Raw genomic sequence first — 26482 nt, 5'->3', positions numbered from 1 at the left:
TTCACTCCACTCTTGGTTTCGACATAAAAAACTGCATCTTAAAAACTGAACATGTGAACACAACCTCAGACTACATGCACATGAATCTGTGTTGTTCTCAGGCCAACAAACAACAGATCCATGGTGTGTAATTGTTACTGCGCTGTCTTATTACTAATAGAGCACCATTAATTCCATGTTGCTGTACAATAAATAAAGGGTTCCCATATATGACGACATTAATACAAGTACAAATACTAAAACTACAGAAATTAGGAACAAGCGGAAGGAGGACGCCGCCCTTGAGGGCTCACAATTTACATGGAGGGAGCGTTTGGGACAGAGGGTACAAGGTGAGGGAGCGCTGTGGTGACGTTTTCGCATGTGCCATATAACCTCAAAAACATTACGTGTTTGTGTTTTGTTTTTGCAAATCCACACAAAAAAAGATGGAAAGCTGACAAATGGTGTCACCAAGCTTGTCCCAGCCTCTAGGAAGGTGGAGACTGCCTTACCTAGAAAGAGCCACTAATACTGACAGCACGGTACCTGTGTGGGATCAGTATTATTTATGCTCCCATAGACTTCTATGGGTAGGAACAGCCACAAACACGGCCAGGAATAGGACCTGCTCTGAACACGGATCCGTGAAAATCGTCCATCGAAATGAACACGTCAGCGGCTAAGCGCAAAAAAGAAAACCAGATGGCCAAGTCCCAGCGCTAAGACGCATTACAGTGTGACTAGAGGCCTGTATACATATAGCACAGCACCCCATGCACTCAGATAACCTCATCACCAGTAATAACTGATCACTGCTGCAGCACACAGGGAGCCCTCCTCCTCATCACTGTGCGCCGCCGGGTGTACAGGCCGCACGTCAGAGGATTACACATTACAGTACAGCAGGGGTCCTGACTATCTGCGGCGCGTAGTGTAGTGTCCTCACTGATGCCTGCGTACGGTTACAGCGCCCGCTTGCAGTATAACGTGCGATACCCGCCTATAAGGCTGTGCTTCTGTACTCGGGACACCCGGATCCAGTGTAGCGCGTCCTGAGGGCGGAGTCGTGTAGCTGTGGGCGTCACACTGAGCCGGCGCCGCAACGGGCACCCCCGGGGGGAGGAGATGGCCTGTGCTTGGGGGAGGCCTCTCCACTGCCCTGTTACGGCTCCGGTTCCCCCGCTCGCAGTGAGTCTTGTGCCCTCCCGCAGGTGACATCGTATGGCGGCGCAGAGCGGTGTCTGGATGACTTGTCAGCGGCTCTGAGCTGCTCTCAGCTGTCCCTGAGGAATGTCTCAGAGTAACGCCATGGACAGAACAATAAAGGTAGGACAGGAGGCTGCCTGCGTGCAGTAGCGGTGCGCCTCCGCTGTGTGTGCACTGAGTGTAAGGACAATGGGCTCCATGAGGTGATTGAGAGACAGGTAGAGTGGTAATGGCGGTGTACACAGAGCACCCACCGAATAGTAGATAAGGTACCGGCTCCTTGCGGGGGATGTCCTGTGAGGTCAGACGCTTCTCACAAGGTGTGAATAATGCCTGACAAGGCTGTGCGTCTCATGGTAGTGAAGGCTGTGGAAGAGGAGCTCACAGCTGGCTAAATCTACCTGTGGGGCAATGGCGAACAGTGGCCGCTGGTTGTTGGGTCAGAAGGAACACCTGTAGGGGTGTCACAAAGATCTAGCAAGGCTAAGGTGCACATGATGGGGAAGGTGATGACACATTGTACATATGGAAGGCTGTGTGGTGACAGAGAAAACCTGGCTGCTGTATGTGTGTATGGTGGTGGTCCGGAAAACACCTGGCTGCTGTATGTGTGTGTATGGTGGTGGTGGTCCGGAAAACACCTGGCTGCTGTATGTGTGTGTATATGGTGGTGGTCCAGAAACACCTGGCTGCTGTATGTGTGTGTATATGGTGGTGGTCCAGAAACACCTGGCTGCTGTATGTGTGTGTATTTGGTGGTGGTCCGGAAACACCTGGCTGCTCTATGTGTGTATGGTGGTGGTCCGGAAAACACCTGGCTGCTGTATGTGTGTGCATATGGCGGTGGTCCAGAAACACCTGGCTGCTGTATGTGTGTATGGTGGTGTACAGAAAACACCTGGCTGCTGTATGTGGTGGTCCGGAAAACACCTGGCTGCTGTGTGTGTGTGTATATGGTGGTGGTCCAGAAACACCTGACTGCTGTGTGTGTGTATATGGTGGTGGTCCAGAAACACCTGACTGCTGTGTGTGTGTATATGGTGGTGGTCCAGAAACACCTGACTGCTGTGTGTGTGTATATGGTGGTGGTCCAGAAACACCTGACTGCTGTGTGTGTGTATATGGTGGTGGTCCAGAAACACCTGACTGCTGTGTGTGTGTATATGGTGGTGGTCCAGAAACACCTGACTGCTGTGTGTGTGTATATGGTGGTGGTCCAGAAACACCTGACTGCTGTGTGTGTGTATATGGTGGTGGTCCAGAAACACCTGACTGCTGTGTGTGTGTATATGGTGGTGGTCCAGAAACACCTGACTGCTGTGTGTGTGTATATGGTGGTGGTCCAGAAACACCTGACTGCTGTGTGTGTGTATATGGTGGTGGTCCAGAAACACCTGACTGCTGTGTGTGTGTATATGGTGGTGGTCCAGAAACACCTGACTGCTGTGTGTGTGTATATGGTGGTGGTCCAGAAACACCTGACTGCTGTGTGTGTGTATATGGTGGTGGTCCAGAAACACCTGACTGCTGTGTGTGTGTATATGGTGGTGGTCCAGAAACACCTGACTGCTGTGTGTGTGTATATGGTGGTGGTCCAGAAACACCTGACTGCTGTGTGTGTGTATATGGTGGTGGTCCAGAAACACCTGACTGCTGTGTGTGTGTATATGGTGGTGGTCCAGAAACACCTGACTGCTGTGTGTGTGTATATGGTGGTGGTCCAGAAAACACCTGGTTGCTGTATGTGTGTGCATGGTGGTGGTCCGGAAAACACCTGGCTGCTGTATGTGTGTGTACATGGTGGTGGTCCGGAAAACACCTGGCTGCTGTATGTGTGTGTACATGGTGGTGGTCCGGAAAACACCTGGTTGCTGTATGTGTGTGTACAGAAAACACCTGGCTGCTGTGTGTGTGTGTACAGAAAACACCTGGCTGCTGTGTGTGTGTGTACAGAAAACACCTGGCTGCTGTGTGTGTGTGTACAGAAAACACCTGGCTGCTGTGTGTGTGTGTACAGAAAACACCTGGCTGCTGTGTGTGTGTGTACAGAAAACACCTGGCTGCTGTGTGTGTGTGTACAGAAAACACCTGGCTGCTGTGTGTGTGTGTACAGAAAACACCTGGCTGCTGTGTGTGTGTGTACAGAAAACACCTGGCTGCTGTGTGTGTGTGTGTGTGTACAGAAAACACCTGGCTGCTGTGTGTGTGTGTACAGAAAACACCTGGCTGCTGTGTGTGTGTGTGTACAGAAAACACCTGGCTGCTGTGTGTGTGTGTGTGTGTGTGTGTGTACAGAAAACACCTGGCTGCTGTGTGTGTGTGTGTGTGTGTACAGAAAACACCTGGCTGCTGTGTGTGTGTGTGTGTGTACAGAAAACACCTGGCTGCTGTGTGTGTGTGTGTGTGTGTACAGAAAACACCTGGCTGCTGTGTGTGTGTGTGTGTGTGTGTACAGAAAACACCTGGCTGCTGTGTGTGTGTGTGTGTGTGTACAGAAAACACCTGGCTGCTGTGTGTGTGTGTGTGTGTACAGAAAACACCTGGCTGCTGTGTGTGTGTGTGTGTGTGTACAGAAAACACCTGGCTGCTGTGTGTGTGTGTGTGTGTGTGTGTACAGAAAACACCTGGCTGCTGTGTGTGTGTATGGTGGTGGTCCAGAAAACACCTGGCTGCTGTGTGTGTGTATGGTGGTGGTCCAGAAAACACCTGGCTGCTGTGTGTGGGTAAAAGGTTAATAATACTCCTTTCACCATTTTTGAGGAGTAATTTCAGCCAAGTAGTAGTATGAAATTTTCAGTAATACAAATATATAACTCTTAGTCTATAAGTGTTAATAGACTAATGTTCCATACCACTGTTTGTACTCTGTAATGTCTTTTTTTTTATTTGTATATGTCCCCTATGATTTGTAAAGCTACGGAATATCATGGTGCTATATAAATAAAGATTATTATTATAGACGTCTATTTATACAAGGAAAAAATTGTTACAGCCCGTTTTTGCCCCAGACGCCCTACACACAGCAAATGCAGTGAAAAATAAAATGCATTTGCGCAGTTTTCTTGTGGGCTTGGATTTTAAGGCTATACTACAGTATGGCAGTATATGGGGATTTTCCTCCTCGTTCATTACAATGTGCTGATCGCACATTGTAATGAAAGGGTTAAAACAAGACAGCCACGGGTCTTCGGAAGACCGATTGGCAACAGATTGCTGATCACTGATGTCGTCATGTCATGTTTTTGAAGCTGCCGGCAATATGCAGCAAAGCCCTGAGCTCCGGTTACGTGACTTTCCACCGGAGCCACAAGATGGCTCAGCAGGAGAAAAGGGGGCGGCTCTGTGGGTGCTACCAAGACGTACGGGCGCGAGCTGCGATCTTGCGCAGCAAGGGCCAGCAGCCCCAGCACCCACCCGGCATAAAGCCACCAAGCGTATTTATACGCATGGTGGTTTTTGGGGGAGTAAATCAGTCTCTACAAGCGTCATAGACGCTTGTAGAGGTGTTATTGTGATCTCTGAGCACATTAATATCTGGCAGGTGAGATGGAGGGGCCTTAGATGAACATGAACATTATACTACTGGGCTGGTTCATAGAGCCCCTCCGTACTGTGGTAGCTTAATTTTAAGAGCTAATTTTTAGAAATTTTAGGGAAATCTACCTTTAGTAACCTTTTTTTTTTTTTTAAATGAAGCCCTCAAGATATTACCATATATACTCGAAGATATAAGATGACAAACTGGGAAAACCTATTGACATGAGTATAAGCCTATCTGGCAGGTGGGAAATGCATTGTGCCAGCCCATGTGTCCCAGTAAAATACCGTTCCAACGCCCGCTGTAGGTCCTCTTCTTACTTCCGGCAGCCGCAGGTCTGTGCGTGCTGGTTGCGCACACGCTATCATGTCATCGACGGCTGGACAGTCTTATTCTGCACCAGATTCATATAAGTGTCTGGTGCTGGGTGAAGACTGTCTAGTGGTACTCTGCACCTCCTATTAGTTGGCTTACTTTATGCCAGAAAATAAGGACAAAATTCTGTCAGGTCAGCAGTATTTTTGTTGCACAGACCTTTTTGATGCGAGACTGCTCCTTTTCACATGACATGCCCCTTTTGTCACTAATCTTAGGAAAGTCAGAAAACTGTCTAAAACCCTTTATAAATTTGTTGTATACAGTTGTTTTTTTATTTTATTTTATTTTTTTTACTTGAGCATAAGTCGAGTTTGGGCTTTTCAGCTTTTTTTTTTTTGGTGTTGAAAATTTCTGCTTGTACTTGATTATATACGGTACATACTCAAGGCACTTGTGACCGCCATCCTGCTCCCTCTGGGCTCTCTCGCCCTCCGCTCTGTAGCAAAATCTCTTGGCAACACAGAGCTGACACTCATTGCTGCTGTGAGATTTCTGACACAGAATGGGAGGGGGGAGCGCCAAGGGAACAGGGAGGCAGTCACAAGTGTTTTAGGGGGGGGCTGTAAAAGCCGAGAAACCATTTGTGCTTCATTTGAATAATAATTAATTTTATAACTCAACTACTGGAGTAAAGTTCTTAATAAACATACCATATATAATCTAGTAAAAGTTGAGTTTTTCAGCACAAAAAATGTGCTGAAAAACCTAAACTCGGCTTTTACTCGAGTCAAAAAAATAAATCAAAACTCTCCTTTCCGGTGGCCCCCCGTAGGTCTTCTGCACGATCTGTCCGGCAGCGGCAGCAGATCCATGCAATGGTATTGTGTGTGCCAGCAGCCGACACACTCTGATGTCAGAGTGGCAGGCTATAGACACTGGGGCAGGGGCTTTTGGGCTATAGACACTGGGGCAGGGGCTGGTGGGCTATAGACACTAAGGGGGCTGTGACCAATGCATTTCCCATTCTCGGCTTATACTCAAGTCAATATGTTTTCCCATTTTTTTTGTGCAAAAATGAGGGGCCTCGGTTTAAACTCTGGTCGGCTTATACACGAGTACATACGGTAGTCCCATATTCACGCTTCTGGGAGCTACCCAGCAGTGGTAATGGTCATCCCCTTAGGCCCGTTCCACACTTGCGAGTGTGATGCGATGATCCTGGCAGCACGCATTGCGAGTGTGATGTGAGTTCATCACTACCAGCATGCAGTTATGATTTGGGAGATTTATCAGAAGTGTCTGAGGTAAAAAAAATGTTCTAGTTGCCCATAGCAACCAATCAGAGCTCAGCTTTGATTTTCCCACAGCTGTTTATAAAATGAAAGCTGAGCTTTGATTGGTTGCCATGAACACTACTGATAAATCTCCCCCATCAACTGCATGCGGCTAATACAGTACTAAAATTTAGTTGGGCAACTGTTTAGGAGGGGATTCACCCCAGGATTGCAGTCTTGGTTGTAAATTGTTCACTGCTTATTCACATCTTAATAGGTTTTGGACAAAACCCTGTGCGGAATTTATTACAATTGGGCACATTGTGGAACACTTGTGATAGGCCTGGAAAAACTCTGCTCCAGGTCCTGCCTGTCATAGAATTGTACTTTGACCTGTGCCAGGAATTATTCAGATTATTACTAAGGAGTCATGGGAGAGGAGAAGAGTCATGCTGGTCTGTTCACATATACTAATAGATGATATCAAAGTGTAGCTCATCCTGTAAGAGTAAGCCCCCACGCGGCTCTAAATGTTCCAGCTTTAGGCTTTTCTTTCAAGTCCAGGGTGAAGGGTATGACATTGTTGTCAATATTTTGCAGCATTTTATGTAACCATATGTATTACTGTGTGTTTGTACAGGAGACCTCCATTCTTGAAGAATTTAATATCAACTGGACGCAGAAGCTTGGGGCTGGAATCAGTGGTCCAGTGAGGTAACACAATGATTTTCTTTGGTAAAGGATCACTAAATCTAAGAGAAGAGAGGACAACTAGTGTAGGAATTGGGACCCGCTAGGGAAAATCCAGGGGGAGTGTGTAAAGCTTCACCGTTACTTTTGGAAAAAGGCCACTATAACACTTTTTTTAATGTATTTTTAACCGGATGAAAGCAGAAGACAAAGTCTTGTATGTTTTTCCTTCCTTTTCTAAACCTGCATAAATTTGGCTAAAGTGATTTGTAAGGCCGGCGGCACATGTGGCGTTTTTGGGCCGCTTTTAAGCTGTCCGTTAAAAAACGCATGCGTTTTTTGAAAACTCATCCGTTTTTAAAAGTTTTTACTAATTATCTTAATTAAAAACTGGTCAAAAACGGGTTAAAAACGCCACGTGTGCCACCGGCCTAAAGGAATGACAAACTTTTTTTTTAGCACACAGCTGTGTGCACATGTGAAAGTCTGAACCTCTGACTTCCAGGCCCGCACAAGGTGGTCCATCCAAGGGCAGAGGCTCTGTCTTTTGTTTTTCTCATCTCATATACAGAAATGATCTGTTGTACAGCAGTAATAATATGTAGTAATCTACCTATTATTGTATATGTCTTGTAGCACACCTCTCTGTCCTGTCGCAATAGTGTAAGGTTACTCAAGCTCTGACACAGTAATGTGGCCTTAATCTATTTATATCAGGGAGAGAATTGATTCCTTTTTGGGCCTGTCCTGCTGTCTGGTACAAGTGTGGATCCTGGCTACCCAACAATAGCCTTCCTGATGCATAGCGACCATGCCATCAGAACATGCCTCTCCACCCATTGTTTGAAATCCTTTAGCAGGTTGTAAAGCACATGTTCTCTTGCATTGTACTATTCATCATGGAAATTCATTTGCCTAAGGCTGTAAGTTGTACATTGTCACTGCTTGCTTGTTTCTGGTTAAATAGGCTTGTAAGATTTTGATCATATATCCTGTTTATTTTTTGCTTTGTTTTTTTCTTCTCCTTCTGGCACCCGATGTCTAGCTCTTGGCTAATAATGAGGTGCCTGGAGGCAAACTCTCAAAGATCTGTTCTGATCAGAGTTAAAAAAAAAAAAAAAAAGCCCCATGATGCTTAAAAATGTGGCAGATATATAGTCCAGGCGGTGCAACATAAACATTTGCTAGCTTGCTCCACTTCTTCCAATTAGCTGCCCTGGCTTTTCAGAAGTGTGTCCTCGCACCGCATGGATTACGCTTTAATTCTCACTTGAACTTAGCCTGAAAAGGTATACTTAAATGTTTATCTACATCCAAATTTCCTGCTTTATTGAATGAATCTGTACAGGACTATTGCAGGTGTGGTAAAACAAGAATTAACTTGTCATGCTCTTGCTTCTCACTCCCATGGTGTGGCTTCTGGTCCAACTCAATTTTTTTTTTTTAATTATTATTATTTTTTTTTACCCAACCCTAGGCTCCACAGGTGGTAGGCTAGGACTGCCCACCTGTCTATAATAAGCTAAATGCTATGTTGGAAGCAATGGAGCAACACCTAAGGAGTGAAAAGAATTCATGAAAATTGTAATAGGTCCTCTTGAAAGCACATCCACAGGCTGTGCCACGCCCAGTGTCCACAGGCTGAAACTACTCTGGGATTGGTTACTATTGGTAAAAAATTTGAGGCCTGTTGTTTTCTCTAGATTTGATTTTTTTTTTTTTTTTTATTTCATTTACTTTTGTTGATTAGTTTCTATTTTTTTTTTTTCTCCTTTTTTGGGTTCAGAGTATGTGTGAAAAAATCAACGCAAGAACGATTTGCACTGAAAATTCTCATTGATCGTCCCAAAGCCAGAAATGAGGTACGTCCCAGACAGACTCAGAGCTCTGTACTGCACTCAACTGAGGTTTTTTTAATTCTTTCTACTGCATTGCTTTATTTTTATTCACTGCTAAAGAAATTTTTTTATTTATTTATTTATTTCTTTTAAACCTTGTAGAAGGTAGTATTGAAATCGCAACCCCAGTATTTGATGCAGCCATGTCAAAAGTATTAATGCCAGAATTATTCTCAGTTTGTCTAAATATTGTTGATGTTATTGGGCACAGTCAGTATGGTGGTTTATTTGTATTATACTGATGTATGAACAGAAATATGCCTTATCATAGTACATGTTAGTCACATGCATCATGCTGCAGTAAGACGTGGATGGTTATCATAGGCTTGTCACAAAACTATAAAGCTGCCAGGAGATAAATTGTAAGGTAATATAAAAGAAAAATCTGCTTATATGCCAGAAAAAATCCCAACATACTTGCTAAATATGTGTATCACCCTCCATTTACCTGACCGAGCTCTTTGTTACATTATACCAAAGTCTACCATATGATGTTATACAGTACAGTTCTTTTATTTTCCACCACAATTTCAACTTCAACTGCAATTGGTCACGTATTAGGCCAGCTTCACATTTTCATTCAGGGAAACTGCTGCTAAATGCAGAATTGTTTCTGCATGGAAATTTATATACTGTGTTGATTTATTTTAATCTGCAACGTGGTTTTCTGCAGTGAAAACTATCTGGTTTTTATGCCATTTTGAAATTTCCAGATGGAAATCCTGCACAGAAAGTCTGCACCGACTTGTGTAGATTATTTTGCACAGTTTTTGATGCAGCAGACAGTCTTGTGGTTTTCCCGCGTAAATATATCGGCATGAGCACCTGTGGACTTGGCCAAAATGTGTGGCTTGAGCAGTCGGCTTATACACAGCATTGTGGAAATTTATGGCTGTGTTTATGAATATGATGGCGCTATACAAATAAAGATTATTATTAGCCCATAGTAAAATGTAGGAATCACTGGTTAGCACACGTCCAAAAACATTTGTGTGCATGAACATTTGTTCTGAATGTCTGGTGCTAACCTATTAGAAAAGTGAAAGTCCTGCAGGATCATAGTTAATTTTCTAATACTTTCTTGGACAGTCGCTCAAGTTATACCAGACTCCTGGTAAGTGTTGTACATCATACAGATCTCCCCGAGCTATTGCTAGGCCATAATGACGCTGTCCATCTGGATATGAGGGCCAAGGTTCATGACTGCCATTTACAGGCATTCCTTTGTCAGTGTTTTAACAAATCTTTACTAACTGAAGGCCATATTGAGCTTAGTCCAAGAAAGATTGGTGCTGCACAGATTACATGTTTACTTCCATATTAATCAGAGCTTTGTAAGATTATCACGTCCTGACAACACAGGGTGCAACAAAGACTGGAGATAAGGTTGTGATTATGTGTAATTGAAGGAGCAATGATACTGAAGGTTTTTTTTACCTAATGGCTTTATTCTGTTGGCTCCTAATTTTATATGCTTAGTGTGTTTACTTATTTCCTGCATGTGTTTTTATGTGTTTGTATAAATGTTTGCATGCTTTTGTTGCTTTGTGTCTTGTAATATATTCATCACTTTTTCTTCTTAGACAGGAGTGATCTTGAAGAAATCTAGTTCTTCTATCCGCCGCTTTGACTGCAGGCTAGTGTGTGGAGCAGTCTGATTTTTATTCATGTACAATAGTATAAATGGCACAATGACCAGTAGTTTTTTTTTTTTAAAGTAATGTTTTTTTGTAATGTGTGACAAGGGTGTCTTATGATTCTCCAATTCTGATTCTCCTTTTGAAAACTGGAGGAATACACCTGCAACAAGGTTTTGCACAGGTTTTTGGTGGCTTGTTGGTTTTTTTTGTTTTATGGCAGTGTACAATTTTTGTTTGCTAGCAGCAAATATCTTTGTGCAAACTGGATGTGTTGGCTGCCAGCAACATGCAAAATGAATAGGGACAAACTATGGTATGGATTATCATTTATCCATTTATTCACAGTTGTTGCGCCATTAAAAACTACTAAATGAACGGCTACAGACTTTTATCAATGCTTCCTTTTCTTTAAGAGCTAATACATTTTTTGAACGGGTCCATATACAAACACTCTTCAATGATGAAGAGTTTTATTGTCAAAAAGTGTAATTTTCTGCAATTGTTTAAAGTATTTGCACAACTTTTTAGTGATTAACTGAACTAGTTTGTCTACAAACTCTAGTTTTATACACAATGTGGTTAATAATATTAGAGTTGTCATTGTTGTCTCATTGTTTCCTTACAATCTCAACAATCACACTAAATACACATGATAGAAGGCAGGAACAAACGCTAAAATTTTTAGCCTATCTGACTATATGGCTTGATATTTACTTGGTGATTGCAATTCACTGTCACAAAGGAGAATGACACAATATATGGGGTAAAAGATGATGTGTGAAAAGCTGCCCGGAGATGGCAGAAATCTGTAATCCATATCAAAGCTAAGTAATTATAAAGGATCAAGTTCATTTACTATTGACATTAAAGGACATCTACCACCAGGATGAAGAACTGTATGCAAATGCACCTGAGGGTCTCCAGGCTCCATTAAAACCTATGGAGCCTGGAGCCCCCCAGCCTCATTTACATTCATCCTGGTGGTAGATGCCCTTTTAAGTCCATGCTTATGGAGAATAAGACATTATAGCTAGATACTTCTTGTTCACTTCCCTTTTTTTCATTTTCTACCCAACACAACTTTTTGATATAGCTTTATCAACATCTTGTATAATTCATTGATGTACAATATGCTTCTTGCTGTTTATTTGAAGCACGGTGGTCAAGTCGCATTGACTAACATTAGTCCCCATTTTCTTTAAGGTACGACTACATATGTTGTGTGCATCACATCCAAACATTGTACAAATAATTGACGTTTATGCAAACAGTGTGCAGTTCCCCCACGAGTCAAGCCCCAGGTAAGACCAAGAAATCCTGTGTGATCGAGCTGTTCCTTGTGGCCTCCATAGCATCCATGTATTCTGCCACGTGATTACATGTACTTTACTCTTTTGCAGAATTGTGACCTCCAATAGTTTGCCCTGTAACAAATGTAAGACCTCCAGTAATAGGATGACTTAGTTTTAAGGGTGGATTTTGTGTTTTCGCGTTTATTCTTTATTTATTTATGTGCTGTGTGTTTTAGGTACTTCTATATCTGCTATTGTTACATCAGGGACATGTTAAAAAGTTTAAATGATACAATAAAATGTATTCACTCAACTGAACTTTTCAAAAGACCTTCGCCGACCAGCCAGAAATTCTGCCTGTTTTCTAACCTATGTACATGCTAGTCATTCTATATTGGAACATGATCAATTGTTGGAAGTAGGCTCCACAGACCATTGAAGCAAGATGCCCAGTTTAGAAGTTTGCTAGTCACTAAGTGCTAACTATATTTAGTGTGCCCTGTTTTTGGAGTCTGTCTGAAAGCAGCTGGCTATGTGGCACACTTATGATGAACTTTCAAGTGACGGGGTTAAAGTTGCACTTATGTTTTCAATCATTGCTCGAAGGGACGAACATAAGTCTTGGCATTTGCAGAACATTTGGTTCTTCCCCAAGCAGTCTAAGCTATCCAGCAATGAGTACTAGATGCAATATTAAACTCTAAACACAAACGCTAAACACAACAGAAATTAAATATGAAGGTATTTCCTACCTACAGAGCACCCTTTCTATTGGTCTAAGTGTATGTTTATAAGTAAGACAACTGGCTAGAGCAGCATTTCCCCTCCTGTGCCTGTCTGCAAAAGAACTGACTAGAGCAGAACTCCCCCCTCCCCCCCCTCCAGTGCCTATCTGAAAGACAACTGGCTAGAACAGCATTTCAACCCCTCCTGTGCCTATCTGTAAGAGAACTGGCTAAAGCTGGCCAGTTGGTCAGCCACACTTCAAGTGCATAATAGAGATAACTCATAGGTAGGAGAATAACCCCTTTTTGAAGCCAATTTTCCAAGACTGTTAGTCAGTCTGCTGAAGACTGGCAAATAAATGAGCACAAGATCATCTCCTGCTTAGTGTTCCATTTAAGGAAATTGACATAAAGGACATCTTCCATCAGTTTGACTGACTGTAGATGTCCAGAATGACAAAAAAAATATGTAATTGAGCCAGAGGCGCTCAGGTTGGCGTCTCCTGTGCGCCTCTCTGTATCGCCGGATTTTAATGTATGCACGCCCCCCGCTGTAACAGTGCGTCCGGACGGGGGGCTAGGAGCCAGCCGGTGACATCAGAGGGCTGCGGCGTGGATAGAGCGGGGCTTTGCTTCCTCTTAGCTAATTTACATATGTTTTTAAAAAGTTGTTCTAGCAGCAAATATGCTGTTTCTTTATGCCTTAAAAACGTAAACCGATTAGTGCATAGAGAAATGAGCATAATGTGCTGGACACCTGCAAATGGTCATACTGATGGTAGATGTCCTTTAATCACTAGCAAGATTTCTGAGAGCGCAGAAGGACAGCTCAGACATTTCCCGTAGTTATCCCACTATAAATTTTTCTCTGCGGCTGCAATCAGATGTAGATGTTGATCAGGATAAAGAATGATAAATATAGGACCTGTGGGCTTAAAGGTGGCTTTATCAAACTGATGCCTCCTTTATGTAAATGGAAGCCTTATACAACACTTGGGACTACAGAAAATGACAGGAATGAATGGCGGGAAGGTGGAATTTATCACTGCTGGAAGAGAAGTGCCAGTGCTGTCAATCTGGGGCGCGACCTTCACCCAAACTAAATCCCAAGAACGAAAGGGGAGGGAGGAGAAAGGCAAGGTTGCGCCTTCCGTTGACCAGCATCAGCATTAATTGCATACTCACTGATATTTGACCCGCTCTTTAAATTAACACTTTTGAACAGGGCACGGCTCCTAATTGTTATGGAGATGATGGAGGGGGGCGAGCTGTTTCACAGAATCAGCCAGCACCGGCACTTCACTGAGAAGCAAGCCAGCCAAGTAACAAAGCAGGCAAGTTCCAGAAGCTTCCACCAGCAGTCGTGCAATGAACAACTTGAGGGCTAAAGGCATATTAAAGCGACCTAGGTTCTCTCCTGACCTTATTGCCTGCTTTGTTATAATCAGATTACGTGATGCACGCTGCCACTGGCATATAACTGTTTTGTTTCAGCCACACTTCGTAATTCCTTTTTTCTTTTTTTTTATCTGGGGTTACCATAAGCTTGTACTCTGTTTTCAAAGGGCTGCAGTGGACTGCGAGTATATCATGGGCTAAATCATATGATCAACATACTAAATGACCTCTTGATTTCTGGTTGCTGATTTGCACATTTTATAGAATTTTTAGGTTTATATCAGAAATTTACTTATTCTGTTGAATGAAAAGTTCCCACTTCTCTCAGTGCAGATGTACAAGATTGTAGCACATAAGCTTCCATGTGATTCAATTTCTGCTTCTCTAAGAAGCCATAATGTTTGTCTTTAGTTCCTTGTCCATTGTAGCTTTGAGTAATTTACACTCTGCTGTCTCCTACTTTTGGTGTTGTCAATCACTTTGGAGCTGAAAGGTTGAGTATATCTAGGGCATTAAGAGTCTCTAGCTCGTGGTAAGAGCAGAGAAGCTCATCAGGGCGACTACTTTGTTGCTAGATGTATCTGCACTATTATGTGTTATGGCAGCTCATCTCACAATAAAGTTGTTGCCATTTACATGGTGCAGGCAAATGTACTGACTTGCACTTTCTTTTTACAGATTGCTTTGGCCCTACAGCATTGTCACTTGCTAAACATTGCACACAGAGATCTGAAACCCGAGAACCTTCTCTTTAAAGATAACTCTTTGGTAAGATTTTTTTTTTTTTTTTTTTTTTTAACCCAGAACATACTGCTACACTGCTATACTGTTATACAAATGTGGCTGCTTGGCTGCTTTCCTCTAAAAACCGTGCCACACCTGACCACGGTTTGTGTTGATGTTGCAACTTGGCTTCATTGGAGCTGACTTTGGAAGAAAGCAGCCATGTTTTTCAACTTCGGACTACCCCTTCAATGGGGGTCATCCGGCTTGTACTTTCTGAGCCAGGTAAACATAAAATCTTGAGGTCATTCATCAGGACAGAGAGTTCGCTCAAAAACAATCTTGGAATGCTGAGATCGAGGTCGTTCAGTGAAACCATACTCTGACAACTTCTCAGTCAAGTGCAGGTGAAAGCCACACAGAGGACCTGTATTTCTATACCCAAAACGATCTCTTGTGTGTCTTTAAAGGACAGAGAATGAAAAAGAAAAAAATGGAAAAGGAAAAAGTAAGCCCAATTGGGATAGATAAGTGTCTTAAGTATTGTGGCACACTGACCCCATAGGAAGCAGGATGAGACCCGCAAATATCATGAGAATGGGACGTCTGATGGGGTCTCGGGTACCTCCATGCTGTGAATAGGGCCTAACTTGTGTGACCTTTAAAAATTTATGTAAATGAGCCAGAGGCGCTCAGGCTTGCATCACTTTAATGCCAGGTTTTTATTTAATTTATTCCCAACAATTACCAGAAGCAAGGAGCTGGCCTTGTGACGTAAGAGGGTCGAGGCATGGAGAAAACCGGAGCATATGTTCTCTCCTAGCTCCTTGGTCAGGAGCAGGAGGCATGATCACCGTGGGGGGGGGGGGGGGGCGGAATAAATTAAAACCTGGCGATGCTGAGAGAAGCTCGAGAAACGTAGCCTCCGGCTCATTTACATTTTTTTTTTCTTTCTAATGGGGTCTGTCAGGTTTCAGTCGTGCTGTCAATTTACCATATATACTCCAGTATAAGCCTAGTTTTTAAGCACAAAAAATGTGCTGAAAAACCCTAACTCGGCTTATACTCCAGTCAAGGAAAAAAACAAATAGTGAACTCCCCTTCTGACGCTCCCCGGCATCCATCGCAGCTCCGACATCGGGTCCTGGTCCGTCACAGTTTTCGTGACGTCATGGTGGCTGCGACGGACCAGGAGGGGCAGGCGGGCTATATACTCGAGGGGGCAGGCAAGCGGGCTATATACTCGAGGGGGCTGAGACCAATGCATTTCCCACCCTCGGCTTATACTCTGGTCGGCTTATACTCGTGTATATACGGTACATTAAAAATACTAACCATGTGATTGAGTTAGATGAAGGCAAAGCCAAAGTGGCTTTGTTTTTTTGTTTTTTTTAAATAGGAATTTTTACTTTTGCTATAGGGCAGATTCACAAGGTTTTACTAAATGCAATAAGGGACCATTGGCTGCAGCCATTGTTTTAACAGACCTTGCGAATGATCCGTTAGAAAGTAGAGGGTCCAACTTTGAACCATTACTTGTAGACTAAAATTTATGAGGATCTGTGAAAAATGGATGCCATGCTGCTGCAAATTGGGCTGTGAAATAAAGACTTAATGCCTGTTCTATTTATAAAAATATTTTGCGTACATGATTGCCTTCTGTTGTCTAATGAATGTTGAACAGGTTGCTACTAACTTCACCAAAATACTGCTGTTAACATCTATTTATTTTCAGGAAGCGCCAGTGAAATTATGTGATTTTGGATTTGCAAAAATAGACCAGGGGGACCTTATGACACCACAGTTTACACCATATTATGTAGCACCTCAGGTAAATACTTCTGTCTATTGTTTTATTTGAAATGTTGTGGTGTGTGGTTTTTTTTTTTTTTTTTAATAAATTAACCTCTCTTTTAATGGATGAACTGGCATTGTCCAATTATTGGACTGTTGCACGCTTTTTTTTTTTTTTCTCTCCATGGACCTAAGAGGTTAGGTCCCCCATGGTCCCTGGTAAAAAGAAATTGCAAGCAACCCCAACCAATAATATTCATCCTTTCCTGCAGCTCCCCTCTTTGCCCCTTTCTGTAGCACCCTCTTTAGTGTCCCCATACCTGTGGCAAATTGATCATAGTATCTCTAAAGGGAACCGGTCAAGTGAAATCGACCTAATAAACTACTACCAGTATGTTGTCAAGCAGGTGAATACCTTCCAGACCCTGTTTCTTTCATGTCTGAGGCCATTGGTATCATCCAGAAAATCAACTTTGAAGTGAGATGTTAACTGATTGTATAAAGTCAGGGGGGGTGGAGAGTTTAACAACAAAGTCAATATCTCTCTGCCTCTGAACACCTCCTCCCATGTGACTGACATCATCCGCCCAACTATAGCAGATTTGGGGCATTCAGAGGCAGAGAAATCCTGACTTCAGTGTTAAACTCTACACCTGCTTGACTTCATTAAACCAGTTTACATCTCACTTCAAAGTTGATTTTCTGGATGATGCCACCACACTAGGCCATGAAAGAAACATGATCTAGAAGCTGCTTAGCTTCTTGAAGACATGCTGGCAGTGGTTTATTAGGTCAATTTCTGATGACGGGTTCCCTTTAAATGTTACTATTAAATTGGTTATAAACCATTATTACATTTACACAGCAAAATGTCATGTATTCATCCAGTTAAGATATGAGTCACTAAAATCGAGATAAGAAAATATACAACTAGTGTATATCGTAATTTTTTTTTTTTTTTATGTTGTTGCCATTAGGTACTGGAGGCACAGAGAAGACACCAGAAGGAGAAGTCTGGAATTATTCCTACCTCACCTACACCATACACTTACAACAAGGTAACCCCTCACCATCAATAATTTTTTTTTTTTGTTTTGTTTTTTGTTTTTTTTTTATATTGACATGCTAAGATTACACTCGGGAACAAAAAAAATTGTTTTCTTGGTCCCTGGACTTTCTGACCTGAATCTTTGGATTTTTGAGCAGCTGCCTTAGAAAATACCTTCTATTTGTCTCTAGCAGCACTAGTTTAATATGTTGATGCAGTGTTGGCATCTGGAGTGTAATCTGTCACCAGCCTCTAAGGCCTCATCCTCACGACCATGTGTGCTTTACAAGCTGTAAGTGTGGGGAACAATCTGTTTCTTCTGGGTGGACATCAGCGGATGAGCAGCACTCACCCCGTCCATCAGAAATGAGCTGCTGCACCACAAACCAGAACAAGCCTCAGGCCTCATCCCACTCACAGTGCAATGCAAGACATGGTGAATGTACTATGCCTCACTGCACCAAGACAATTCACAATAGACCTCATTGGAGGCTGTGAATTAACAGCTGTATTTGTGGCTAGCTCACGACCACCAAAAACGATTGTCTGCATGAGGCCTAAACTAGCAGAACTCTCTGGTAGTGTGGTAGTGTATGAAATAACTTCTCAAAGTCTTAAATGAAATCTACCACCAAGATAAAATATTGTAAACCAAGCACACTGACATACTGACATTTAAAGGCTTTGAAAATTATGCAAATAAACCTGAGGGGCTGCAATGACAGCTATAGAGCCTGGTCCCTCCTGTTAATTTGCAAAATTTAAACCCTTTTTTTTGTAAAAACAAGGGAATAAGCAGCTAAAAGAAGAGCAGATGCTGCCAGATCATGCACACACCAGCTTGTAAGGAGATGACTGATGCACAGAAAACACTGATGGCAATACATTAGTAGAAACAACTGTATAATTGCCATCATTACGGGCAATTAATGATGTCCTCGGTTATTTACTTCTCCCATCTGCTCAGGGCAGAAAACTCTCAATGAGCCTTCTCCAGACCATTGATGTAAACTTTTTTTTTTCTTCCATTTTACATCCATAATTATTGTGGCTGCCGCCTCTCCTAAATCAGCAGTATTTCACTAAATGCTGCTGATTTGGAAAAGACGGCAGCCACAATAATTATGGACGTAAAATGGAAGAAAAAAGTCAATTTGCACAATGAACTCCTATATGCATAGGTTATACAATTAAATTTTGTACAGGAAATCGATGTTTATTTACTTTTTACTGGTTAATTTTAGAATATTTGCAATGAGAGGTTAACTCCGAAATGATGCTATAAAAATGTTTTTGTGTATTTTATGGTTCTCTCCCAGAGCTGTGACTTGTGGTCCTTAGGTGTTATTATCTACGTGATGCTCTGTGGCTACCCCCCCTTTTACTCAAAGCATCACAGTCGGACTATTCCAAAGGACATGAGGAAGAAAATAATGACTGGAAGCTTTGAGTTCCCAGAGGAAGAATGGAGCCAGATCTCTGAAATGGCAAAAGACATCGTCAGAAAGTGAGTAACTAATGAATGTAGATTGGAAAATGTTAGTTTTCAGTTAAGCTTAAATATTTGAAATTCCCCAAACTTGTCTGCAATATGACCCTTTTACATGCACCATTGTGTTTGTATCCAAAATCCAGTTTAAATCCAGGAATTATTGTTATTATTAGGACTGGTATAATAAAATAGTCTTCCTTCAGTTGAGAGCAAATAAGATGTTTCAGAGATTTACTTTGCAAATATGATGAAGGTTACAAGAATGCAAGTGGTGTTCCACTGTAAAGTACCTATTACTTGTTCATTTAGGACTCTCATTTTCATCTTTTTTCCAGTTTTGTGGCATCTAAATAAATCTACTTTTCTCATCATGGTAATAGTGTCCTAATTTGTCTTCCATCCAGGTTGTTGAAGGTTAAACCTGAGGAGCGTCTCACTATTGAGGGGGTTCTGGACCACCCCTGGCTGAACTCTACTGAAGCTCTGGATAACATTTTGCCATCTGCACAGATGATGATGGATAAGGTTGTAATTGAATTTTTTTTTGTGCCAGTTACAAAATGCACAGTCTGTGTAAATGTCTTATGTATATTAGAATTAGTACAGCCAAAATTTAGATTTTATTTTAGAGTGGGGAGAATTTAAAGGTGGTATATACATTTGCCAACATATTTTACCCTATGGTATCATTTTACCAATAGGGATGTTTTTAAAATGTCATACCTTAAATGCCAGACAGTCCACATGTATGGCTAAACACACTACAACTTTACTGTTCTTCCTTCAAAAGAATCCATCTCAGAAGGCTTGTGATGGTCAACTCTCTTTCTCTCCTTATGTACAAGCCTGGGCTATTAGCTATGGCTCTTCCATCTCACAGCAGGCAGCTCAGTCAGATGCCGCCCAGCCCTATTGCTTCCATACCTTGGCCACACCCCTCCCATCTCACAGCAGCCTGCTCAATCTGATACAACAAGTCCTGCTGATCACCTCCCTCAGCCACACTTCTGCCCCTCCCATCTCACAGCAGGGAAGAAGGGAAGGGGAGTGCATAATCTTGTGGCATTATCTATTGACATACCAGTCTATGCAATGTGGGTGGAGAAGGGAATGGGGAGAAGACCAAAGTTGATACTGTGCTTCTTCATGTAGAATCTGAACAGACAGCAGAGAATATGTGGCTTGTGCTGGGGAAGACCCCACAGGCAAACCTCTGAAATTACAGTGTGATTGGCAGCCTTTTTACATTCAAAGAATGATTTGTGAAAAGTTTAGCGCAAAAACTGTGTCAAAATGCGTCTTGGTAACTGTTGTTCTTAAATTTCTCTTTCACAAAGGGTTTCCTCACTTTCTGGGATTCCCCAGTTTCAAGAGACCACAGCATTTAGTTTAGTGATGTGTCTGTCCACTGCTTACCAAGCATAGTGCCGTACATTGTACAGTGGCTGTGCTTGTCACACTATGGTCTCTGGGGAAGGGATGATGTTTACATCACTTCCTTGCAAATCTTTTCTCAGTAAATTCCCATTGGTACTAGCATAGCGTGTAATCAGTAAGGACATAAATATTATACCATGCAATCTACAGGAGCACGTACATTACATATCCTCCTATAATCATAACTCCCTTTATCACCTCGTCATCTGTGCTCTTCCCCCCCTCACATCCAGCTCAGTGTAATGTGCTCGCTTCATCTACAAGGATCACATTATGAAATGTATCATGCGATTTCTCAAGCTTGGGCTGGTATTTACTCTCAATATTTTGCTCCTCACTTTGATCCAATAATGAATATTGCTATACAAGTGAGGAGCAAAATATTGAGAGTAAATGCATCAGTCCTTACCCATGAATAAAAAAGCCCTGCGCCGACCCCGACGTACGTTTCAGCCGTCAAGCCTTCATCTGGGGGTTGACGGCTGAAACGTACGTCGGGGTCGGCGCGGGGCTTTTTTATTCATTGGTAAGGACTGATGCATTTACTCAATATTTTGCTCCTCACTTGTATAGCAATATTCATTATTGGATCAATCTCTTGTTCCTTCCCATATAGTATTTCAATGTATGTTGTCTCGCTTGAATAATACAATCACCTTTTTTATCTATACCCTCGCCGTTTTTAGCCAGGGTTATGACCCCCTGAGCATATGTCTTAATGTATAGATATTCTTTAGGTAAAATAAAATTAACTTTTTTAACCTTCTCATGACTGTTATGTGGTGGAATTTTTGCTTTTTGGTTTAACAAATGACTTTAACATGGGAATGAGATAAATAATTGCACACCACAGTAACCTCTCCCTATCTTTATCACTAAAATGTATGAACCACTGGTGCTGCATAAATGACTACCATTTATGTGAATGGAGAAATCTACTTCTGCTGGGTGTGAGGAGCAGCAGCTGCCTCACTAGAAAACACAGGGTTCTGTTCTAGAGTTGGTGCAAGTGGACACCTCTAAGAAATAGACATTTAAGTGATATCGTGTGCATATGCAAAAATGTCTAAGAGCACAACAGGGATGCTCTATATGACAATTTTGTCAGTGTTTGTGTAGAGGATACACTTGTGGTAGGGAAAGTAGCATTGTAAAAAGTTATTGTAAAGTTTTTTGCAATCTACATAAGCCATAGCTTTGCTATACGTATTGGTCTGAATACCTCATTTGGGGTGACGATGAATTACCAATAATAATAATAATAATATATTTCCAATAATTATAATAATTATACTTTTTTAAATGTATTATTATGTAACAAGAAGTGATGTGTGTGTGTGTGTGTGTGTTTTTTTTTTTTTTTTTTTTTTTGGGGGGGGGGGTTAATGTTGTGGATTTTTAATAAGGGACAAGCATTCTTTTAGCACATATTCAAGATTTGTCGTCCGTCCTCACTTCAGAGGCTCTTGTGTCTTTGGAGAGCCTCAGAGAAACTAATTAAAATGTGTGGTGTTTTCCATTGCAGGCTATGGTTGCTGGGATACAACAAGCCCATGCCGAGCAGCTTGCCAATATGAGAATTCAAGATCTCAATGTCAACTTGAAACCATTGAATATTGTTAATAATCCCATTCTGCGGAAAAGAAAACTGCTGGGGTAGATATTGTCTTGCCTTATTTTGTAACTTAATGGGGTATTTCTATGAAGACAAGTTTCTTATATGTACTCAGGATAACAAAATAACACACTCTTGAATTCACTGTTATTAACAAAAATACAGCATTTCACAGATATAAGTCCAACCTGTCTCTATCAGTCCTGGCGTACACAATTTCAGTTGCCCCTAGACACGACCCTGTAACTTCTGACTTTGGGTTGGGGGGGGGGGCACCATCTTGGATTCCTGTGTGATGGCCGTACTGAGTTTCTGTCTCTATCTGCTCTGAGCCTGTAGCAATGCCCCCTGTGGTTCAACTCCGAGCTCACAGATACTCACTGATTCACTTCCTACCAGAAAACACATTGTGAGCAGAGAAATGGGGTTACAATGATCTTTATTGTGTTAACATCACTATTATACTCCTATAAGGGCCAATCCAGTCAAAGTAGATTTCCATCTTGTAATATGGATTGTGTACCTACTTGCTTCTTAGCATTTTTTGTTTTTGTGATTATGGATTTTAGTCACTGGTGCAAAAGGCCTTCCAAATTGTATAATCTTTGAAGAAGTCTGCAGGATTTAGAATGTGTAAAAATTAAATTAATTTAAGCCAGTAGTAAAGTTTAAAGAGGGGAGACCTGCTCTGCTTATTGTAACAACCAGTGTGAAGACATCACTGAGGGGCTCTAAAGCCCCTGGGGCTCATTAGCATAATTGTAAAAGTTTATTTTAGAAGGAAAGAGGCCATGGATAAATGTCCCTGGTTTATCTTGATAGATTATGATGGTAGATTATCTTTAAAATCTTCGCCAACTCTCTTGCTTTTGGACTTGTTACAATGTCAGCGTAGGAAGCCTATAGTTCAGGACAGGAGAGAGATTTGTGCTGCTGTAGGACTCCCAGAGAGATTTTCTAGACTGCAGTTAATGTATCACATGTATATTTTTGCTTTCAGGACAAAGCCAAAGGATAATGTTTACATCCAAGACCCTGCGAATGGAACTGAAGATTCTAACGTCGCTATAGAAAAACTGCGGGATGTGATTGCTCAGTGTATACTACCACAGGCTGGTAAGTACTTGTATATGAAGACCGGTTTTTATTTTGGTTTCTGTAGAAATTACTGTAGCAGACATATAATAGATAACCTTCTGCTTTCTAAACTTGAGCATTTCTTAGTGTCTGAAAATATAGTATATATTTAGTGAGCTCTTAACCTGGCAATAATTATATTTTAAATGAACACCACATGGAGTACACTTCCACGTTTTATTTTATTTATTATTTCTTTTTACTTTGTCAGGAGAAAATGAAGATGAAAAATTAAATGAAGTTGTGCTTGAAGCATGGGAATGCAATAGAGACTGTAAATTGCTGAGAGATACGTTACAAAGTTTCAGTTGGAATGGTAAGATAATCCAAAAAAGGTTATGGCTAAATGACAAAATGCAAATTGCTATTATTCATCTATTCCCTCAAGCTGCCCATTCTCCATACAAAGAAGGACTTCCATAGAGTTGCATGAGGATGTCTACCTTTGGTTGGCCGTACCACCGTCATGTACATTCAGGATGGTGTGGGTAGACTTATTGGTAGATTTTACAACGCTAAACCAAATGCAACCTTGATTAGAATAGGAGATATCTGTTATACCGTACTCTTAATGTCAAAAAATGCATGCAAATGAGCTATAGAACTTTGCCTGAAATGACCCTCACTGAGAGGCTGGTGGGGGAGCGTCGCCTCAGATCTCTATCTTGGGTTCCTTTCCACCTAAAAGTATTCTTGTGCTTTTGTGTACAATAGAAATCTAAAGTTTGCATTCCCCACTGACTTTATCTCTGGCTCTCTAGAGGACATGACAACAGTTGTTTGATGCAAATTAAAAGCTGTGATTATGCTAGATCTTAAAATGACACAAGAACAATGGTTCTGGTGCTATAGACACCAAGATAGGGGAGTTTAAAGTAGTTTTTCACTCCAGATTGTTCACAATTTTTTATTAGGAGAGTTTTGACATACAAGAGGGAATGTTAAGTGATTCCCTATCTGAGACGGCTGTTTAATAGTCTAACAGCTAACTTTTCTTTTGCCAAACAGAGGCATTATCTGAAGGCAAGACATCCATCAATAGTCAGTTGCTTGAAGTTCTTGCTGTCCTTGGTACAGGTCAGAGTACTGGTTGGGAGAAATGCAGATTACACAGGAAGAAAGCCAAATATCCACAAGGGGACTGATACTTCCAAAACTTGCCTTTTTATTGAGTCGTTGTGCAGATGAACATAGTTTTGTCTGTGTGCTACCCCTTAATTCCATGGCTAGTGCACGGACCTATGTATAACTATGGGCTCCTATGCTTTGCCGTGTTTTCTGTAGTATCCAGTGTGTTAGACAAATGTCTGAAATGCAAAATTGTGAGCAGGTCTTATTTGTGACAGTTTGTGGCTCAGGCAGTCTGGTCATGACTAACACACCTCAATTCGCAGCCTGAGGCCTCATGGCTGAGTAAGTGAATAAATCAAAGTTATTCCAGGTGCAAATTTCACTGGTTTATGCATACTCCTTTTTATATTGGATCCTTACAGAATTGTCTCTTTTGTCTCTCTTAGGCCAAGGATTTACAGATAAAGTGGATCGTCTCAAACTTGCAGAAATAGTCAAACAAATTATCGAGGAACAAACAAATTGTCAAGAAGACTTGCAGTAGCTAAAGTGTTTGTTTTTCTTTTTTATTTCTTTTTATTTTCTTTTTTTAGAAGAAGAAAAAATATTGCATCTTAAAATGACTGTAAAATAGTTTTATGTAAATTATATCACTGAATTTCCTCAGTGCTTGAACATACAACATAAATGTAGTTAGGGATTTAAAGAAAAAAAGAATCATTGGTACTGTAATTTATTTAGAAAAATTATGAACTGAATTCAACCTAATTTTTCACACTACTGCACCGTTAATAGGTACAATCCTTGCAGGGAATACACAAGCCATTGCTGGCTTTGTAGTACTCTATAAAGGTATGAGCCCTCTCCATGTTTTTCCCCTAGGTAGTCAGCAGGCTGCTGTATACACAAGCTGCTCGATCCATTTACTGCCACATAAGACTGTAAGCAATACATTGCAGGCTTGGCTGGTAGTCAATACATTATTAACATACTTGAAGATAGCTTTGTGGAATGTAACTGACTTGGTTACACTGGCTAGCAGTTTCCTCAGGAATTATTGGGTAGAGCACACGCCTTCTGAATTGTTCACCAGCTGCTCTGAATATGTGCCAGTATAATTCAGAAAGATGTATGACTTTCAAATGCTACTAATACAAAAGTTGTTTTTGTAAATGGACACAATGGTCAAAAAAATTCCCAACCCTGGAATTCAGTATTTTGGGGGTTATTTTACAGTTAACTTTATCCCCACTAGGTGGCGCTATAATATAAACGACTATATGTTTTATGATTTTGTTCTAGTTTTCTTTTATCACTTTTTTTGTGTTTTTTTTTTTTTTCATTTTCCACTTTTGATTGCACAGCTCTGAGCTTTAACCAGTTATGTTACAGATGTAAACGTTTCTTAAATTTTTTTATATGTATTCAAAATATGCATATGTGGCATAAAGTCAGTGTGCCTGAACATGCAGTGATGACCTGCAGACTAAAGTGCCAATTATAGAGTTCTCTATAGATGCACCTCCTTAGCATCAGTGTTGGTGTCTTGTGGTACAGTACACGTCACATCCAGGTTTTTTTTTTTTGTTAATTTTTTTTTAACAAGGCAACTCCCCTGCTTCTGCTTCTTAAGCTCCTTCATACTCAAAAATTCAGAATGTGTATTTATGTAAGCCAGGCACCCTCTTCTGAAGCATTTGTTCTCCCTTTGTGTTGATATTGCGCCACATTTTCCTAGATGCTGTCTGTAAGGTGTCTATATGGTCAAGCATAATGTATTGATCTCTATTTATTACAATCACCTGACACACAAAGGTCCTCTACAATGGTTGTATTGGTTTCATGGATATCTGCACACTAGTTCTGTCATGCTGGAATCAAGAACATGTAGCTTTAGTTCATGGTGTGTAACTGTCTACTCTTTATTGTATATGTGAGATGTAAGGCCTCTAGATGAATTGCTACGAAAGTTAATTGTCACATCCTCTTATTTGGTTCCAGATAGGGACTCGCTGCTTATAAGGGCTAGCACTTTTCAGACTAAACCTCTCAGTCACAATAGCTGCCAGACATTAGTATATACTGCTGTGACTGAGGGGGTCTGATGCCTTCAGTCCTGCAGTCCACTCACATGGAGCAATGACACTCTGACTTTACGGAGGTGGAGATTGTCTGTATAGGTCCGTGTAAAGGCACTGCTACCT

The 26482-nt window shown here is 41.4% G+C and overlaps 1 protein-coding gene across 1 annotated transcript; it reads left to right on the top strand.

Annotated features, from left to right (window-relative positions):
- The first annotated feature begins 982 nt into the window (after window positions 1-982).
- MAPKAPK5 (MAPK activated protein kinase 5) lies at window positions 983-25859 on the top strand. Its single transcript, XM_072142858.1, has 14 exons — window positions 983-1308; window positions 6959-7032; window positions 8795-8870; window positions 11750-11847; window positions 13789-13897; window positions 14640-14729; window positions 16420-16515; window positions 17456-17536; window positions 18846-19033; window positions 19423-19543; window positions 21981-22111; window positions 23071-23186; window positions 23419-23523; window positions 24725-25859. The coding sequence occupies exons 1-14, from the start codon at window positions 1273-1275 to the stop codon at window positions 24820-24822; spliced, it is 1419 nt and encodes a 472-aa protein (XP_071998959.1). The 5' UTR covers window positions 983-1272; the 3' UTR covers window positions 24823-25859.
- The last annotated feature ends 623 nt before the right edge of the window (window positions 25860-26482 follow it).

The sequence above is a fragment of the Engystomops pustulosus genome, chromosome 1, assembly GCF_040894005.1.
Source record: "Engystomops pustulosus chromosome 1, aEngPut4.maternal, whole genome shotgun sequence".
In the NCBI taxonomy this organism is placed as follows: domain Eukaryota; kingdom Metazoa; phylum Chordata; class Amphibia; order Anura; family Leptodactylidae; genus Engystomops; species Engystomops pustulosus.
This window is presented reverse-complemented; position numbering and strand designations above follow the sequence as displayed.